Source organism: Prinia subflava, chromosome 4 (genome assembly GCF_021018805.1).
Source record: "Prinia subflava isolate CZ2003 ecotype Zambia chromosome 4, Cam_Psub_1.2, whole genome shotgun sequence".
Lineage (NCBI taxonomy): Eukaryota > Metazoa > Chordata > Aves > Passeriformes > Cisticolidae > Prinia > Prinia subflava.
The window spans coordinates 14158806-14179945 of record NC_086250.1 but is presented as its reverse complement, the minus strand read 5'-3'; the positions used below and the strand labels follow the sequence as shown (position 1 = coordinate 14179945).

At 42.7% G+C, this 21140-nt stretch overlaps 1 protein-coding gene across 2 annotated transcripts in view; it reads right to left on the bottom strand.

Moving 5' to 3' along the window:
- CREB3L2 (cAMP responsive element binding protein 3 like 2) overlaps nucleotides 1-21140 on the bottom strand; it is a 74066-nt gene that overhangs the window by 25835 nt on the left and 27091 nt on the right. For both annotated transcript variants that reach the window (XM_063395594.1, XM_063395593.1), the window contains exon 2: nucleotides 9889-10105. In XM_063395594.1, coding sequence (XP_063251664.1) covers nucleotides 9889-10105 — 217 coding nt within the window. The remainder of the gene's footprint in view (nucleotides 1-9888; nucleotides 10106-21140) is intronic.

Sequence of the window (21140 nt, the reverse complement as noted above, 5' to 3'; positions counted from 1 at the left end):
TAACTCAGGAGAGAGGACATTGCTCTTTTTCAACCCTCCCTGAGCCTCTCACAAAAGTGCAGCTCCCTCCCAGCTTGCTGTGTATGCACCATTCCAGTAAAACCTTTAAAGTGGTATCTGCCTGGAAATCCAGAATCCCTTGGCAAATGCAACTTTCAAATGCCTGTTTGGTTAACTTGTGTCAAAACTGGCCCCACATCACCCTGTGCAGAGCCTCCATCCTCCATTTGCTGCCTCTGGCACCTCTGAAACCTCCAGCTACCCCTGGGGCAGCACTATTGTGAAGGCTATGGATAAATGAGAGCTATTAGTGAAGCCAGTAATTAGCCCTTGATTCTCTCAAATTTGTATCATCATGAAACTAGAAGGGAAATCCAGCCATGGGTGACCAGCAAAACAGGGCATCTCCTCTAAGGCTGCACTTTATGATGTTTATCACCTCTAATCCCCAGACACATCACAAACATTCAGCTGCTCTAAGCCAGCAAGATATGCTGGCCTTTGGCTGGTCATTTCACTCCTCTGGAATCCATCATTTTACTCCTCTGGAAGCCGACTTTGCTGATTAACCTGACATCCCTGCCATCACCACTTAGATCTGCATAAACTGCTCAGAGTTATTCTAGGCTTTAAGCCAGTCTAACCAGTCTGTAGGGTTACAGATGGTTTCCAGTGACAGCAACACGCTGTGTTTAGCACCGAGATAATTCTGAAGAACTGCATTTGGCACTTTTTTGACACTGCCTCTTACAATGCATGGTGACAGCTGTCATTCCAGATGAACAATCCTGTGAAAGGAAGGGATGGAGGACTGGTCAAATCTTACCTTGATATTCTCCTCCCCGCCCCCTGCTTTTTCCAAGTCGCTGTTACACATTCCCTACCAGGATCAGGGAGTGTTGTGCTACAAGTTACTTTCTTTTGACACATTCTAGATTCTGAAGTCACCAACAATCCCTCCTCTCCTCCAAGGGAGCTGCAAGGACATTTCCCAGTCTCCTTTCTCCTCTTCCTGAGCACAGCAGGTTGACATTTTCTGAAAATCATTCTTAGTTTACTCTTATAATATCTCCTTAGCATCTTAGTGAACTCTGCCAAGCACTGTACTAAGTGGCAGCAAAGTGGTAGCCCTTTTCCCAAAGCCCTTAAGAATGTAACACAAAATCAGAAAAACTTAGGCAAAGAGGAAAAACACAGAGAGGTATGTCACACCCTCCAAGACAAGAGTATTTCTGATAGAGGGTTACAGAGAACCACAGGAAAGGTTTCACAGAATAATGAGAACAAGCAAGAAGGTGCATGTGACATATTGAAAAGGACAACAAGGGCTGGCACAAGAGACCCACTGGAGGGAAAAGGAGGTAGGTGTCTTCTTCAAATCAAACAAGATGTGCTGTGGTAAGAGTAAATGACTGGTGTCAAGAAGTTAGAGGTGTTCATATTTATATTTGACATGGTCCAGGAGGTATACATGAACTTCTGAGCCAGAGTCCAAAACAAGATGCTGAGAATGTAATCTTCATGGTACGAATTCTAGACAAATATGAATAGGGCAACACTTCATCCCCAAAGGTGAAACAAAATATGCTGTAAGTCATTCAGATATAGAGAGGAGAAAGCCTTAACATGAAATTTAGTTCTCCAAATGGCTAAGAAAATACACATCGTAAGTATTCTCACTTTGGCTTGCTTTAAAAATCTCTTCTTGAGCTTCAAAACAGCTCACTGTTGAACAAGTGATCCTGGGTGTCAGTTCCCTCCCCAGCTGAAATTTTCTACAAACCTCAGAACTCCATCATGCAATGTTTAGATGAGTAGCACTCCCCTTTACCTACACTTTCATAAGCCCACGAATGCTATGCATTTTGGCACATGGAACATGTAATTTAGGCAGTCCACACCGTATTTAGCAAAATCCCAGCCAACACTTCTACGTGCAATGCACTAGTGCTGCTAAATTGCACATGTGAACTGAACATTCAGGTTGCAAAGCACCCAGGTATTAAGAAATACCTATGAAGGTTTAACTCAGTGTCCTTTTGCACACCATATACACCTAAAAATAGGAATGTTTTAATAAGGTGACCAACAATTTCTCTACAGAACCCATGCTTTATCCAAGAAGCAGAATGCATGGTGCTTCATTAATTGAGAAGATATTCCATGTTTTGTTCTTTGCACTGTCTCATGCACAGCCTCACCTCTCCTTTACCAGATACAATTCAAATTTTGTTTCCACAGGGCTATTTAATTCCCTCCTAGGGAAACGCTCCACAACCCAAACTCATTTTCATAGTACAGCTGAAAGTTCAAGTGAGACATGGAGAGACGTAGGCCTAAGAGTAACCAGTAATTTAAAATGGCCAGCTGGAGACAACTGGAATTGAATTTTTCAGAAGGTTTAGGCTTGTTATTGCACTTGATCAAAACCCAGTATGAGCTTTCAGGTTGAGCTGTGAGCATCTACCACAGCTACAAGTTAAACATCAGAGCTTCAACTGTGGTTATAAAAAACATTTTTAATCTATCTGTATTTATACAGAGATATTGAAAAAAATCTACGTAGTGTATTAGTAAGACCAGGTGCAGTTTTCTAGGCTACTCATATCTCTCAGAAAAACTGGAACATTTTGCTTCTTTTCTTGTTCCATGAACGTGTTACGGAAAGGCAGGGTAGGAAAAGTGGAAAACAAGGTTTACCTCAAATGTTCAGTTTTTCTAATATCAGAGTTCCTAGAAAGTTTTGCTTTCCTTTTTTTTTTTCATTTCTATCCAACTAATCTTCAATTAACCAACTAACTTCCTTTCCTATGAAAAAGTAGATTTTTTCCAACAGTGACGAAATTTCACCCTTTCTGATAGAGGTACAGAAAAACAGAACTTACAAAAATAACTAAAATGGTGTCCCTTGCTCCCCACATTCTTTTCAGCACTCTTCATTAGAGTTTACAGAGACACTTATTGCTGGACAATTAAGCTGCATGTGCATTTACTGTGCATTTTTAAATAAATGAGAGATGCACTCTGCATCTCACCCTCTCTCCTTTCAAGTACAGAGAATGCAAGTATCCAGAAAAACAACATGGGTTTCACCTTTTTTTCCCTGCAGTAAAAAGTAAGATAGCACCACTATGTAAACAACCCACATGGAGGATGTACCACTGAACCCAACCTTTAAGGGGAATAAAAGCCCATACCACCATTACAGATCTCCATCACAGAAAACAGATGCAGGCATGGAATGTCATGCCACACCAGTGTGCAAATGAGACCTCCAGAATCACCAAGGGATATATCTTCATCTAAATCACCAGAACAAAGAGGCAGCTTTTGCCTCCTCTTTAAAGTTCACTGTTCAGGCGATGGATAAAGTAACTTAGAGGAAAACAAAACTGAACATTTAAGGAAATGACAAGCTATCAGGCAACGTGCTCTGCACAGGTATCAGAAAAGCCATCTCTGAACAGGGTAATGCAGGAAGTTCCCTAATGAGTCAAAGTGTTCTCTAGCCAAGTGTATTTAAATCACCTCCCTCTTCAGCTGTGTAACAGATTCGAACAATAGGGCTTCAATTAATTCCTTCTGGTGCGTGACAGGCCCTACACTGTCAGCATTCACCACAGGGCTGGATGCACAGCCCACCTGGCTCTGCACTGCCGTTCATGGACGGCCATCTGCAGCCTCAGGCTCAACCCACCACATGTTCCTGACACACTTTGATGCAGATGGTGCTTCCACTGCACCGAGGGTCCCTGTGCAAAGCTGCCCTTCGGACAAGTGTTCAGTCCTCACCTGACTCCTCTCTCTGAGGGGAGCGCCTCTATACACGGAGCAGTAGGGTCTAGGGGAGCAGTAGGGTCTAGGGGAGCAGTAGGGTCTAGGGGAGCAGTAGGGTCTAGGGGAGCAGTAGGGTCTAGGGGAGCAGTAGGGTCTAGGGGTGCTCACAAGCTCTCCACCACAGCAGAACAGCTGCCAACTGGGAGCCAGCGAACTGCAAAGGGAAAGCACCTCTTGGAAAAGGTTCACAAGTTGTTTATGGGCAAAATGACTGCTTGATCTGTCAGAGAAGCACCTCTGCACCATGAGCCCAAAAGGGCTGCTGATGCACACATCTTGGGCATGCTGCTGAACATGCTACTTGCAGGGAAGGAAGTTCATGTCCCACCTTTGCAGTCTGAGCCTTTCCAGCCTCCCAAAGGCAAATAGGACCTTTCTGGAGAAAAAACTGCTTCCTTATGAACTATCCCCTGGTTCGGATGGTTCCCAGTGCCCAGCTCTGGGCTCACATAACACTCCCTGTTAGACACAAGCCCTGTTTATTATGCCTGAAATGCTGAACTCCAACGCCTCTACCTCTCCCCCTCTCTCCTTCGGGAGGTGAGAGCCCACATTCATCAACAAACAGTTCCTCTTACAGATTTTCCAGATGGCATTTCCCCCTCCCGGCACACACACACTCCCACCGCCAGTAGTGAAACCAAAGCCCTCAGAACTGCTGCGACAAAAGAGACACTGTTTGACTACCAAACATTGGGGTCCTTTTTAAAGTGCCAGGAGGGGAAAATTAAATCAAGGGGCAAAGATGAGCAGCAGTGATACACAGTAATTACAATGCATAGCAGAAATAGCTTTTTTCATAACACATGATCATCGTTCATACCGGCCTCCCCTCTCTGAGCAGCATGGAGTCCATGTAAAACCCAAATATCATTTTCACCACTATCAAAGTTACTAAGATAGAAACAAAGACACATCAGTTTTATATACCTGGGAGTCAGGCACAGACTGAGGTGGTAGCTGGATTTACAGCCCTAAAGTTGGATACCATTTAATGTCCTATATAACATTATGATTTTTTTTCTTATAGGTATGAGGAAGTTATCCACAGAAGCACTATGGTCAAATAAAACAGTTCTGTCTCTCTCAGGTCTCAATTTTTCTCCCCACACCTCACACATATGCTGTGAAGGCAGATCTATTATGGCTTCAACACATATGAAATGGACTTGATGCTCACAGTACATAACTAAGTGAGCACAAGCTGTCAGTGCAATGCTAGAGAAAAAATGAGATCACTGGTTTCACAAACAGCAGGACTGGAAGTGGGAGGAGTATTCCCATAATATGCATCATCAGGGAAACTATTCCTGGGAAATCAGTTCCTGTAGTCACTTGACAAAGAGTTTGAAAAAGAAACTGCAAAGGTCCCTGCACTGAACAAGGCACAGCAATAGCTGAATGTCCAGAAGATTCCACTTAGGGGGAAACATCAAGGAAGTGCAGTTCATTTAGACTCTATCCAAGCAGCAATCAAGAGGGAACTTAATCACAGCCTACAAACACTTAAGAAAAGAGGTTTCAGAGAGCAGATGGCTCTTTAAAAGAAACAAAGGCTATAATGAGATCTCATCTATGTGTAACTGGAAGCTAAAGAAGGCCAGACTGCAAATAAGGCTGACAATTATTACAGTACCCATAGGTAAATGCCCACCTCTAAATCAAAACTAACATTTTTCAGACATGCTGCTGCTCAAGTAGGAGTTACAGGGTTGATGTAGAGTGAACTGCTGAGATTGTGGACCTTAGATATACAGAAGTTCAAAAATCTTCTCATGCTGTGGTATGAATTTAGTTGCTCTCATACAGAGCAATGCTTTCAGGCACATGGTGTGATTCCTGTGCAGGGCCAGGAACTGGACTTGATGATCCTCACGTGTCCCCTCCAACTCAGAGTGTTCTATGATTCTATGACTTTAATGCTGTAGATGGTGACAAGGATTGACTGCTACCTTTCCACATAAAAATCATTCAAATACAGGCCACTCCCACTAAATGGCTTTCTCCTCATTTCCTAAATAAACACACAGAAGAAAAAAAACGATGCAGAAAAAGAAGTTGCAGGAATATGCTCTAAAAATTATCAGTATGGCTTTGACAATAACCTTTGAAAGCACAAGTGAATTTCTTTGTTCATTTCTGTTTCCTCCAAAGTCAGGGTAGTGAAGATTCCCATTTTCATTATTCATTGCATTTGGAGAAAAATAGACAGAAGCAGGACGTTGTACTTCTCTCTATGTAAGTTTTATAAAAAAATAAAATTAGGATATGTAATATAGTCTATTATAAATAATAAAACTCTTATGACTCACATATACACATGTATATTGTATGTGTGCATACATCTGGATACAAATAAAACATATGAAGACCAACCTGAGCCTCAAGCCCAGAGACAAAGAGACAGTGCATGACACTGATCACTGTTTGTGAACTCCATACCTAAGCCATGGTTTTCCATAGCCCTGCCTGAGCTGAGGGCTGGATTTATTGTTGAAGGGCTGCTTGCACTGGAGAAGTGGGAGCCATGTTTTTAAGGTTTTGTTTGGTTCGTTTGGATTTCTTATTTGTTTATGTTTTTCAAACCATGTAGGGAAATGGACTTGAAGTTTAAAAGTTGAAAAAGAAAAGCCAGGTTTTAAAAGCACATTACAGAAAAACAACCTCAGCAGTAAAACCCCAGTAACAATACAGATTACAGTCTGGGGCCAGCTCCAGTTTTGGCACAGCTAGGAGTAAAACAGAAACAATCCATTCCAGCAGTCTGTCAAACCTGCAGCCAAGACAAGCCTCTTCAAATCCAAAAGTAACTTCAAAGCATTCCTGATCAGGACAGCACCAACAGGAGAGGCAGGTGGAGATTCAGATGAGTCTCTAAAGCAGAGCCCTCAGGAGACTGGGAAAGGAATGCACCCAGCCACCTGGGCACAATCTGAGGAGACACAGCAGCCACAGGACTGCTCAGCTGTCCACTGCCTCTGCCCTGCCAGGTCACAAAGTGAAAAATGCCAGAAAAATCAAACACACCCACCACGAAATACCCCCAGCACTTGAACTCATCTCAGAGGATGCAGAGCCCCACACAGATGGTGCAGGCTCTGCTTTCACTCTCCTGATACACACCAGCCCCTCAGTATTACCTGTACTCAGCTGTCACCTATGCACCTCACACGTCCAAAACAAGGCACAGCCATGATCCTAAGGTCTGTGCCCACAGCTAACAACATCAAGCACGGGAGGGCAGGGAAGGAGCCTGCACTCACACCCTGACTCTCAAGTCACAAGGAGAATGACCACAGTGCCTGCTGAAACTTGGGTCTTGCCTTGCTCCTGGCTCTCTGACCCACAGCCCTCCCTTTCTAAAAAGCTGCAGAGACTGGAAATCCGAAGACAAACCTGCACCGACCATAACAGAAAATTAAGGTTTCTTTCCCTATTTTTCTTACAGCTGTCAGAAATAAATCTGTGCCTGAAAAGGCTGCAATGAGATCTCCCTTACCCATCAGCCCTGTTCTCAGTCTGCCCTCCCAGCTTCTCCATGTCCTTTCAAGAGCATTTTCCACTCCACTGCTACCCACTGTCCTTCTCCACAGCCACTCTACAGTTGCTTCAAAAACCCCAGGGCTCAAAACTAGGAAGCAGAAACCTGGTGGGAGAGAGGTGGCAATGCAGCTGGTGTGGACAGCTTGTAAACAGGACACAGCCTCCTTTTTCATGCTGCAGCCTGAAGCCCTCCCCAGGCCATATGCCTGACTCACCAGTTCAGGCAAACAAAAGTGATCAGCCAGCTGCAAGCAGGCAGGTCAAGCATATAAATCTCTCTCCCTCTAGTATCTTTAAAGTTTATGCAAAACTGAATCTAAGAATAGATTCTGGTCATAGGGAGAAACCAAATAATGCATTAAATGCCAGATGCCTTGTACACATGTGCTTTAAAACTCACACCTTCAGAGAGCCCACACTAGCGACAGGCTGCAAGTACTCAAAAAAGATATTCTGAACAAAGGTGGGGAAATGGCCTCAATACAGTGAAGTCAGAGCAGTAAGTTGGAAAAGCCAATGTTTGGACCTTGACTTTATGGACACTTAAATGTGTTCTCATATTGAACTTGTCAGGACTTCTCGGAAAAGGTAAACCCAGGCTTATGAGTTTCCTAGGTTTTACAGTTCTAGCTCCTTTTAGAAAAACTTTATATAAAATTTACAGTTACAGGAATAGGCCAATCCAGCAGTTGCAGAAATTACAGTAATGGCCAGGCAGTGGCCAGCAAGAAACAGCTCACAGCAGAAATTACTCATTCCCCTGCAGGAAAATGGAGTCAGAGCAACCAGTCACTCCACCATAATGGCTGAGAGGAAACATTAAATAACATTTTCAATAAGGTGGTGGGAGACTTGGGGCAGGGAAAAATAAAAGATGGAAATAGACACTGAAAGGCTTAAACCTTGTCTTGAAGATTATGTGCTGAACAATGATCCTTTTTCTCAGCCTCCCTGCATGTTGAAGCTCAGAAACCTCAAAAGCCTCGCCATGGAAAAAGCATGAAAACACTACAAGAACTCACCAATCTGCCCACTGGAATGGGTATTTAGAGGATAATTTTTTTTTTTACATTCTATGTATGTCTCAGCTCCTGTCACTCCACAAAAACCCCTCCCAGCTCCCCAGCAGCAGAGGATCATGCTGGAGCATATGGACCTTCTCCATACTCTGTATTTTCTGGTCCCCAAAGGACACTGGTGCTCCCAGTATCTGTGCCCTTACTCCACCAAGGGGACTGGCCTCCACTGCAATTGTCAAAGGCACTGTGTACCTTCACTGTCTAATAACAGAGATGCTTTCAATCTCCAGTGCCATGCCCTGCAGTACGGCCATCCACAAAATCCTCTTTTCCTGTTCTCACAGATTCAAGGAATGAAAAATCATCAGGGTGATGGCTTTGAATATCTATCAGACAGCCAGGTTCATTCTAATACTGCAATTTCCTTAAGGATTTCTCGGAGCTTCACTGTTTTGAAGACAATAGGTGTGGAAAGGTCATGAGCATGATTCTGGGATTAAGATTAAATAAAATTCCAAACACCAACTCCTCCTCCTCCTCCCCCTCTCTTATGAAACACTCTGCAGAGTGAACATAAGATGAAATGTTTTCCATTCATTTCCTATTTTTAAACCCACTTGTTAATGTTTCTGGCTTTTTAAAACATCATTTGACTACAGCTCTATTACAGTGGTCTCAGCAGCATGAATTTCTTCTGGAATTTTCCCCAAAGGAAACTACCCTCACTTTTAGCCTAATTTGAAGCTTCTCTCTATTAACTTCCAGAGAAGCTTGGTTTCTGATGTTCCTTGTGCTTGTTTTCCCTTCCACAATTAATATCTCATGTATGCGTTAATTTAAAAATACTCACATAAAACAGCTAGGAAATATAGAAACAGAAGACTTTCGATAGATGATGTTTCCCAATCATTTCCAAAAATCCTGCCCCACTTGAAAAATACTTCTCACAGGTTTTATTAGTTGTCCCCTTGTAAAATCTCTAAAAGATTTCATCTTGTTCCAACAGAGCACTTTGGACTACAAAACTGTCAGCCTTTGAAGACCTGTCTGGTGGATCTTCACAAACAGCTTAGCTGGTCAGTGCTTAGCCACAAGGATTAATCTCTCTTCCTTTTATTGTAATGCAGCTTAACACTCCACTGCCTTGCACTGTAAAGCTAATGGTGAAGACAAACCATTTATTAGGAGTCAAAGTCTGGCATTGCAATTATTCCTTATAGTTAACAGATATTCATGGTCTTGCTCCTCCCCCAACCACTTCACACCAGAACAAGAAGGTTGGATCTCCTCCTCCCACCATTCATTCTTGCCTTTCCCCCTTTTCCCCTCCAGATGTTTATAACTGCTGAATTACAGATGACTGCTAAAAATGCTATGATGATGGGTTTTTATCATTTTCTATGCATCACCACTTTCCACAGCCACACTTCCACCAGGAGCATTTCACTACTGCATCATCACAACTGAACATGGGCTCAGTGTGTGGTACCTTCATTGAAGTTGTCATCAGTGGAGATGTGGGTCAAGGGAGACTGGGGTCGAGAGTCCCCGCAGAGGGAATAGCTGTGCTCAGCCTGGATGAGGGGCGCTGGGGATGCCGGAGACAGCTCCACTTCCATTGTTTCATTCTTCTCAGACAAGAAGGGATCATTCAGGAGCTGGCCTAGGACATCTGGTGAAAATTCATCCAGGAACTCTGTGAAGTGCTGTGGAGACAAAAAGGCAGGGGAAAGTTCATCTCCTTGCCTGTCTGCCATGCCAACCACAGGAGAGAATAGATCAGAGCAATTCTATACGTGCCCTGGTCATCCGTGCCAGTCAGTAGCAGGATCCACCAGCCCTGTCTGACAACCTCCTCCTCCAATCTTCAAGCTGAAGAGCTACAGCTAGAACAAAAGTCCTCTCAGAGACATACATTACAACAGAAGAGCCTGTCATTCAACTGCAACAAAAATGGAAAATGGAAGCATGGTACTCATGTCCTGAAGCAGTCTCCTCCCACCACACCAAAGGTACTCACTACAGTGAACCATTCCCAGAAATGGGAAAGCACATTTCCCTCAGACAGAGTGAAAGATCCAGCAGGATCTATCACCAGAACATATTGTGTGTGGAACAGAATATAGGGGGTTAATGTTCACTGAAGCATAGAAGAAAAATTAAACACATTCCAGCACAGACTCTGACACCACATATTGACTATTTAGCTGTGCAGAACATTCCATGTGCTCCAGGAAAACAGGTCCATGCACATCCGCAGCCAAGCAATTAACACGTTTGCTATAAAATGGGTTTCCTGATTGATTTATGTATATATTTTAGAAGTAGCGTTCCACCTAGAGCCCATATCCAGCTTCTAGGCCCCAGAGCTAAAGCTTCTGACAGCCAGTACTAATTACCACTTTGTCTATTGCACTGAATTCATTACACCAGCAGCACATGTTAGATCTGTATGTAGCAAAGTAATTTCATGTTTGTTTATTATTCAAAATGAGCATAATCCAAACTTTCCAATCTATTTCCTCCAAACTCCAATGCAGTTCCCATCAATAGCCAAAAACTTTGTCTCTTCATCTTCTTTCTAACGTCAGAAAACTACATCTTTGATGGATGAAAAATCTGCACTGCAATAAATCATTCCTGTTCATCTCATTCACACAAAGAATTCTATTTTTGTATAAAAATACTTGCACAGTGAATTGTAATGAGATTTTCTGAACAATGAGGCATTATCTACCATCTTATATAGGAATCTTTGTCGGCTGAGGCATGATGCTATAAAAGCCTAAGTTTGTTTGATTTGTTTAGTTTTTGCAAGCAGTATTGATTTTGGCTCTTGATCGTGCTCTCTCCTGCAGAAATAAACACTGAAATTCAAGATTCAGCTTCCTGTAGGCTAAATTAAGAATTAAACAGGTCAATATTGTATAAAACCACAAGGGAAGTGGTGTGCTCACACCCTCACGCACTCGCATTTCATAGCTCCAGCAGCACCTGTGGCCTTGAAGCCTCATGCTGAAAACCCTGAGCACAGCCAGCTCTCAGAGATCCCTGGATGTGCAAGCCACCTCCTCCAAAACCTAACAGTGCCTTTTTTCAAAATCAGTAAGTCTTGAGTCAATTCTAACCAACACTGAGGAAAAGAAAATATCGACTGAATACAAGGCAATAAACAGAGGTCCACAGCTGCTATGCTGGAATAACAAGCTAGCTCAAGAAAAGCCTTTACAAATGGCAAAACAGATTTGTAGCCTCATATTTACTTACTGTAAATGATAACACTAATAAACTCTTAGAGGACTCTGCAAGAGGGTCATGACAACCTCATAAAACCTCGTTTATTTTGTTATCCAAGGACTCACTAGCACTTCACAACCAGGTGCTTCCCAACAAGGATAAAACTATAAACTATTACTACCCCACTACGCAAGGAAGAGAGAAAAAGGATGCACTAAAGTAGTTAAGAATCCTGGTACATCAATAAAGATACTGAGTAAAACAGGGCAGGCAGGAAATAAGGCACAGAAAGACTTCCCAGGCATGAAAGAAGTCAAGGTTGAACATATAAAAAAGCAGTGTCTTTCTTAGTGACAATGTTTTTTCCTCCATTGCACACATTTTTTTTCATTTGTTGCAATGGCAAGAGTAAATTATGTTTGTTTACATATTTTCCTAAAGCTGGAGCATTTCATTCTGATTCTTGCATGCATTACTCTGACTGATGAGCAGCAGATGCTGGAATATTTATATCATGGGTTCCACATGCAGCTACTTTACCACCAGCATCATCCAATTTCAGGATGTCATTTTTGAAAATATCATAGCTACGTGTTGACTTAGTCTGACACTGTTTAGATGTTATAACTTAACAGACTCAGCTGAAAGAAACATGGCCACAGGCTACTCAGCTATTTTTGGCAAATTCACAAATAAAAATCTTTATTAGCTTTCTGTCTATCACTGTTTTGATATGGAATAAAACTTACCAAATGTTATTTTACTCTTCCATTTGACTGAAGTTAGGTCCATCAGATTTTATTTACTTTTTCCTTTCTGAATGGGGAATTTTCCTAAAACCACTTCAAGAAAAGCAAAGGAGGAAACAAATATTCAACTTCAGAAAACCAGAGAAAGAGGACCTTGGTGTGGGGAAGGATGTGCAACATGTTTGTCAAGATTTGTGCTTTCTCCTTTTCACGTGCAGGTGCAAAGCAGCAAGCTGTGAGCAAGAAAAGAATATGCATTTATAACAGAATTGTCTGCTAGCAAATAAATGGTTGGTTTCTAAAATGATTTTCTAGTTTCACTATAATTCTCAAGTTTCTTTATAATGGTCTGTGATATAACATTGCACACTGGCCAAGAGAGACTGCCACAGGTCAGACTGTGCAGCTTCTGAAGTCAGCAAACAGGCAATTTTAGGGATCTGGACTTCTCACTCTGATTAAAAATATCTCAGCCTCTTTGATTTACAGGAATCTTTCATATGTTATACACTTCTCTACTACAGTGAATGCTTAAAGCTGGATCACTTTTTGCCCTTAATAAAACAATTGTGTCATTGAAAGTGGCTCCATTTGCTTAGAAAGCTAAAGAAGAAAAGGCATCTGAGCAGCAGCTAAAGCAGAAACCATCTGGAGGCAGCCAGACTTCCAGCTCCCCAAAACTTCCACCTACACCTAAGCTGCTCCTTCTGTCTTCTTGAAGCACATTCTCCCATTGGCAACTCCCCTCCTCCTCCTCCTCTTCTTCCTCCTCCTCCTCTCTGCTGCCATATGCACCTCAGCGGTCATCAGCCTCTTCCATAGCTGGAAAGCCCCAGAATGACCCTCAATTTCAACACAGTAGCAACCACCTCTGTGCTCAGGAACAGGAAAGGGCAATTTAGGAAGAAAACTGAGACTTTGACCCTTAAAACCTGTATATAAATTTGCTTGCATAAGGAAGAAATTCTTTGCCTATGGCTTTCAGCTGGGCATCTTTCACACAGAGAGTTCACCTTTACAAAAATTTAAAAAACAGAGGAAAAAGCACTTGCACTGAGAATCTGCCCTTTTATTCTTCTTTTTCCTTTTTGTTGTTAATACCTCTGTAGACAGCTCAGCTGCCAGTTTCCTGCTATTCTCACACCCCACTGGCAGCCCCAGCACTAATTGCAGACATGTGTTAGTACAAGGAGTCTGTCTGAATTATTAAACTATTCTCACCACATAGCAAAGAGATGTGTTCTGCTGGGATTTTAACCTCTGTAAAAAGTCAGGGATTTAGGACAGATGTAACCTTATCTTCCACCTCCCCTTCCCCCAGAACTCGGAAAAGACAAACAAAACAGCAGCACTTCTGTTTACATACAGAAAGTAAATTGCAGCCCTGAGCAGTTCCAGCACTCATCTGGCTGGACATTGGTTCATGTCTATATCCTGTGTGTTTTTGGGGAACACAAACACCTCCAGACATCACTGCAGTAAGCAAACAGAGGAAAGCTCTCACATCCGGGTGCACAGTGGATTTTTGGACAGCTCTTCGAAAGTAGCACTTGGCTGCAGCCCAGCTGTGCTGCGGGCTGCAGCTCCCCACAGCATCTGCCTGTTCCTGCCACACAAAGCCCTTTTCTCCAGCTGCCTCACAGACCAGGGGGCTTTTTCCATCTTGTCTGATCAAATTAAGATCTGTGAAGCAAAACACTCAGGTTTCACTAGGTGCATGGCAGTGGTGGCTTCTCCACCAGCTGACCTGAAGCCAAATGCCAGCAGCACTAGCCCAGTTGGTCGTTTGAAAGTAAGACATTACCATGCCCAAAAACTGAAGTCATCTTCAGAAAATTTACCTTCTAAAAACTCATTAAAAAAGGAATCCAAAGAAGTAAAGAGCCCCAAATGACACTTCCCAATTATATTTAAATTTTAAACAAGTAGCAGGCTTTGCTGAGCCTGGAAAATGCACTGCATCAGCTGCAAGTCCCACACAGCAATTGTAGCAGCACAATCCCACCTTTTCCAGCAGAACCATGCCAGAGGGGAGCTGCAGTGACAGCACCTTTTGCACACTGCAAAACAAGCCCAGCTCTCCCAGCAGACCAGGGCAAGGCAGCCAGAGTTATATCCCAGGATTATAACCAGCCAAAAATTCAAGATATTACTCTGCTGGGAGTTAGTGGCTCCCTCCTGGCTCACACTGAAATGTCCCCATCCTGGAGGGATCAGTCACCCCTCCACAGGAGGAACTGTCAGGTACACAACAGGCACTCATAAAAAAAGAAATCCCACCCTCCACATCTAGGTACAAACAGCTTGGGGTTTATGTCTTTATTATACTGTAAAATCATTTCATGTCTACTCAGTAACCATACTGAAATTCCCTCATTTGTGGAAGAATAACACAAAACTGGTATTTGAAACTAGCAAAGAGATCCATTGTAAGAGCAGACAATTGTTTTGACTCTCACACCAGCATTTACTCATTTTAAGCACTAAAATAAAAATGTGGACAGATTAAAAAAATCCACTAAGTGAATAACATACAGATTGTGTCATCAGCAAAACAAATGCCAGGAAATTCAGAGCTAATAGATTTACATGGTAATTAAATCTGCACATCTTCTCAACTTGCTCAGGTTACACAGTTGGAAATGCTGAAGTTCATGCTGAGCAAATCTTATAATCCACCCCATTATATACACATGTATGCACACATTTCCACGGCAAACACTCAAATATTTCCACCCGACAACCAGCAAAGAAGACACGCATTTTTTCAACTTCTCAGGGGGATTTTTCAAAAACCATGCTTACTCCTCTGCCTGTCTTCCAAAATATTCTTTCACTTTCTTCTATAACAACCCCCACCAAAAAAGATTTTGTAATTAAAAAGATAACTAAAATCTAAATGAAACTCTTTAATAGACAGGACTAAATACGGGTTAAAAGAAAGAAAAACAAAAATCAAAGAAAAAAAGAAGCCCTTGTGCAGCTGAGGCAAGGGTGAGAAACAACCTTCAAGTTCAGTCTTTAAGTCCACTGTCTGCAAGAAGAGAAAAGGATGCTATTGCTCATTCCCAGCCCAAGCCTCCTGGGACTCATGCAAAATAGGAAAATCCTTCTCACACTCCCCTGCCCTTCTCCCAGTGCTTAGCTCTTGGATCTAGCCTAACTTTTTAATAGGCTGGGTGCATGTTTTGCTATTTCCCACCCTGTCCCCAAAAAGCCAAAGGAGGAGTGAGTCACTGGGGCCAGAGCAGTGAGTCAGGGAGCTGGAAGCCCTTCAAAAAGGCTCTCCTCATGTGAGTCCCTGACTGAATCCTCAAAGTACATTACTGTGTTGCAAGTAAGCATTTGGATTAAGCTCTCAGGTCAGACGAAGCTGTTCTTTTGTCTCAGCTCTTCCCCACTCCACTCTCCCATTGTTTATTTTTTTTTGTCAGCTTGAGCAGCAGAAGTACTGAACTCTCCATTACTTGTCCCCGTGCCCTTCCCCTCACCCAGTGAGCACCAGGGTCACAATTCTTTACCCCCAGTGACTGCAGAGGCTGCAAGCCAGGCCTGACTGACCCACCCACATCTCACAAGCCCCCAAGCCACCAAGAGCAGGGGCAAGCCTGTCCTTGCCACCTCCTGCTAGCATGGCTAACACTACACAGGGAGGGGAGCTCAGCTTCCAAAACTCAGTCACTGGGGTCTCCAATGATTTTTGGCACCCACGCAAGATACCTAAAGAGACCACTTATGTACTAAAAGCTGTGTAGTGAAGAAAAGTATGTTTGGTTTGTTTGTTTGGGTTTTTTTTTAACTCCCAGCTATGCTCCAGCCATGCAGTGCCACTCATAAATATTTGCTGTGAGATAATATCATTTGCTTGGTTACACCCTAGCTACACCTCCAGGCTCTACAGAAGGAACTTGCATTTACTTCAAGTTTTACATCAAACTAGTGTCTTGCATGTAATTCACAGAATTAAGCCAAAAAATAAACAGTGAAGAAAGTTTTCAGATTGTATACAAATTTTACAGTTCAATGGTGAGCGTTTATGGTCTTCTGCACTGCCCAAGAGCTCAGCAGCAGGGATAACACATTTTGTTCTTGCACAGCTGGTTCAACTTACAGCCATTTTAAAAGAACATGGTTTCTCCAATTCCTTCGTGACAGGAGAGATCTTAACCATATAGGAGAATTTTACACTGTTTGGCCACACTGCACTTGGCTTCATTTAACATCTTCCCTCAACATGAAAATGAGAGGGGGTGAAAGCAAACAAAATACATCTCAGGCCCCATGTAACAGCATCCCTTGCTGATGGATACAGATGAGCCCTTTGTAAAGGGCACAGACAGCACAGTTCCGTATTTAAAACAAAATCCATTAGTCTCGCATACATATTAGAGATCACAGAATATCTCAAGCTGGAAACAACCCATAAAGATCATCAAGTCAAACTCCCAGCTGACTTCAGAATTATACCTGGAAGGAGGAAAAGATAACCACTGATACTGTTAGGAGACCTCAGAAAAATCATAATTTCACATCTAGGTTCCCATTAGTGCAGGGGGCCTCCTGCAGAACACAGATGTTTTTCAGTTCAGCTCTTTCATGTTTAAAGTGTTCTCAACAGCCTCCTCCCTGAGGACCAAATTAGTATCTTTCAAAGGAGGATCTTTCACTAGTCTGACTGGTGTAGGTAGGAAACAACTTCTGCTCTATCAGCAGTGCTTGCTAGTCCTGACTGACAGGACATTTGACATTTAAAATAAAAATCCTTATTTTTTCCTTCAAAACTGTTTCTTCCTTAATGGTTGCAAAGTTTAAATGGCAGGGTTCCAGCTTGCAGGAGCCATCGTTCTTTCTTTTTCGTGACACTGGCTGCAAACCTACACACCATCCATCAAAATCCTGCTCTTTAATTAAAGCTGTCTGTTCTTATAAAATAAGTAAGGCTTTATGATCTGTATTGGCAGCTTAAAGAGAGATTGGGCATTTTATTTCACAAAAGAGTTGGTAGGCTTTGTTTCACAGATTATAGCACTGGGTGGGGGGAAGTGTTCTGCTGCATTCTTTGGTTGTTTTTAAGAACAGAACCATAGAAACTCAGGCTTGAAAAGACACAAATTTAAGCTGCTCAGTGTTTATTTAGGCACTCTTCAGTTTTGAAATGTCTAAATGCAGACACCCTGAATTGATTATGGAAAATATGAATTAGCTTTTATAAAAACTAACAAAAATTCATACGCATAATGGTTGAAATTGCAGATATGTGTATAGTTTAAAAAAAAAAAACACACCATGCACATATAACCCCTTCTTGAACTCAAGAAAAAGGTGCTTGAGCACAGTGGAGAGAGAAAAAAAAAATGGAGTGGTTTTGTGAAACAAATGTGAAGAAATCAACAGGTCATATTGCCCTACCCAGGATGACGACCTGCCCGACCCTCGCAGGGCTCAAGGATCAGCAGCCTTTGGCTAGCAATGACCTCAGCTGCCACAGGGTTTAGACCCTGCCCAGCAGGACCTGTGCCTCTATCACACAGATATCTGCTATCAGGGCAGAAGGAGAAACACACTGGCAGGACTTTGTGTTCAGTGCTGCTGCCACTGAGGGTTGCACATTAAGTACACTGCACTAAAAAAGTTGGTTGTGTGTCCAACACTATTGCAGTGTGTGATCTCACCAGTCAAACAACCAACCACACTGAAGAACACCTTTCCAAACAAGTCCTCCACCTTGCTTTCAGTAGAAACATCCTGGGCTTTTATCTGACGTACCTCTCACCCTTCCCATGGGCTTGCCCTAAGCCCAGACACCATGGATGCACACAGAGCTGGGATTTCAGCAGCAGCAGGTATCATCACAGACTTCCCATCCCTGACTGCCAAAATGGCTCCAGTTTGCAACTTTGCAGCAAGCTTCACGTCCAAGCTGCTGCTGCCCCAGCAAGCCAACAAAGAGCAGTGTGACAGAACTGGATGATGACTACACCAAGAACATCCCTCCCCTCTTCATGGTTTTTGAAGCCATGACATTGGAGCTGCTTCAGATGAACCGGCCCTACCAAAAGCATCCCACAGCAAAAAGCCTTGCACTTTAAAGCCACCCCCAGTGGTCCTCTGTACCACGAGATGGATACCTCAGGACACCCACATTGCACTTGCACAGCCTTAACTCTGCAGAAATTCACACAGGAAGCCACAGAAATGGTTTTGACACCTCATTTTGTATGGACCAGTACTTCCATCAGCTCTGGTACCTTGGGACCCTTCCTTCGAGGGAAGACAGATTTCATTTTATGTTGAAACAGGCATGTGGGTGGGTCAATTGGTTTTTACTTATGTCAAAGGCAGACAGAGTTTGTTTTGAAGCCCTGCTGAAATCTGCAGAAAGGAAAAAAGGAGACAGGATATGAAAAAGATCAAATAAATATACACTTACAAGCATGTGTAGCATGCATCTGGACAAATCATTTTAAGATATACCACACCTGAGAGCTGGTATTCCAATTTCCTATGACAAACCTTTTGTCACAGTGCCAGTAAACATGACTTCATTCAGTTTTATAAAAAATAAATAAATAAGCCATGAGTGGTACTGGACTAAGGTTCAGGACCCAAGATAGGAGTAGATGGAAACATCTGTACTGTAAGACCAAGTCTTAAACAAAAACAAACTTGTGTATTTAATTCTCCTCTCTGCTCCCTTCCAGAGATGCAGGGACTTGTGGAACAGGCTACCTAGCAAGAGGTATGGTGGCTCTCTCTCCTCGTGAGGCCTGGGAATACAGGGGAGACTTTCAAACCAATGTTGCCATGATTTGTCTGTGAACCGATATTTCAGCTTCTTTTTTTAGCCCCCTCCCACCCAGAGCATCCCTCTCCTTCATCTCTGCCTCCTCTCTGTACCTTCCATTTCCAGGCCTTTGCTCCCAAGCAGGTGAAAGAGAGGGCAAGCTACTCATCCCCTTGCAGGACACAAAGAAGAGCAGCAGAACTGGGAATGAAGCTACAAACTGCAGCAAAGACTCTGGAGGAACAGAGCCAGAAGTGCAAGGGAGCAGAAGGAAAATAACAGGAAGAGTCAAAGTCACAGCACCTGGAAAGGGATAAAATAAACCAATGACAGATAAGCAGCATATTAAGATTGTGCAAGAACTTCCTCCATCCCCAGCTGTGTATTTTTGCCAAGTGTCATTGACTTTTGAGCACTGCCATTTAAATCTCTGCGTATTCCAGTGTTTACTCTTGTGACCACTTTCTCTCATTTGTTCCTCCCCACCTGAAAGGTAAAACCACTGCCATCTCATCATGGCAGGTGAAGAAAAAACCACACAGGGAAAACAAACCTGCTTACCATGGGAACATAAATATATATTTGAGCTACTGGGAGAAAGGAAAAATTACCCAGAATTAACACAAATCAGAATCTAGAAAACAAGAAAGAGTTAACAGAAAATGCAGTTTGGAGGGAGAAGGATTGCTTCTGAGTTTGTCAGGATCCAGAGGAATGTTAATTATAGATCAGGCCATTGCTTGGCTACAGTTATTGGGGGGAGAAAAAAGAAGATCAAAATGTTTAATTGAATATTCCTGGGAGGGGGCGGTTCTGAATTACTGCTTTTTATATATGACCAGATGATACAGCCATCCCACAGGATGGTAACGAAATGACTTTTATCCCAACAATAATGAAAGAGACTATAAAAACAGCTACACAAAGTTAGCCATTTTAATTAGTAGACCTAGAAAATTTCCATCTGAAAAGTCTAAACAGAGCTTCTAAGGAGTTCTTGAAATTATTTTCAGTAGAAGACAGTACTAATGGATTGTAAGAACTAATATGAAAATATTTAAGTGTAAACAAAGCAACCAAAGTAACAGCAAGTTAACCTACCTACTGTTCATTTCTGATGAAGGGAAGAGATGGAAAGGGGAAGAGAGCAGTAAAGAGCCCAAGAACTTCCAAAAGGAAGAGAAATCTAATTTATGCTTATAATTCCACAATAACTGATAATCAAGCTTCTTAAATTTTATCTCATTCTGAAATAATATCACAAGCATAATACCCCTTGTAGTGTGAGGCAATTGTCTTGGTGCTATACAAACAAAGCTGGAGGGAGACGAAGTCAACAGGCCTCATTCAGTGTGACAAGGCAATCAGAAACCTCCAGATGTGAAACACAAATGAGTTGATTGTGCCACACTTTTTCAGGGGGTTCCCACAGGGATCAGTTCTTGGCCCCAGACTCTTAATATTTTATCAGTGACCTGAGAGGAAAAGCCACCACCACTGAAGGTTGCAGATAATGCAGTATCAGCAGGGGCAGCAAGTAACAAAAAGGTCAGGTCACAAAACCAAAACACAGAGAACTGGTAAGCAGCCATAAACAAGAGACATGTCTCAAGTAAAGCTGAAGGTAAAAAAAAAAATAGAAGTATGCAAACAAACAGCTTCAAGTCACTGTCTGGGAGAGATATGGCTGAAGGAACATCTGTAGGACAGGCACCACAAGCACTGGGTCCTGGGGAGGAATCACTGCAGATGTGTGCTCATGCTCCAAATGCAGGAGACCCTGCTGCACTTCAGGTTCAGCCCCTCAGCCAGCGCTGGGGCTTCACACAGTTCCAAGCACTGGGGACTCTTTATGGCCATCCCATGCTGTGGGGCCAGCACCCAAAGAACAGCAGGGAGGTATTGTAGAAATTTTGCCTTTTATTTATTTGGGACTTCTCTTGTTTGTATTTGTTCCTTAAATGAGAAACT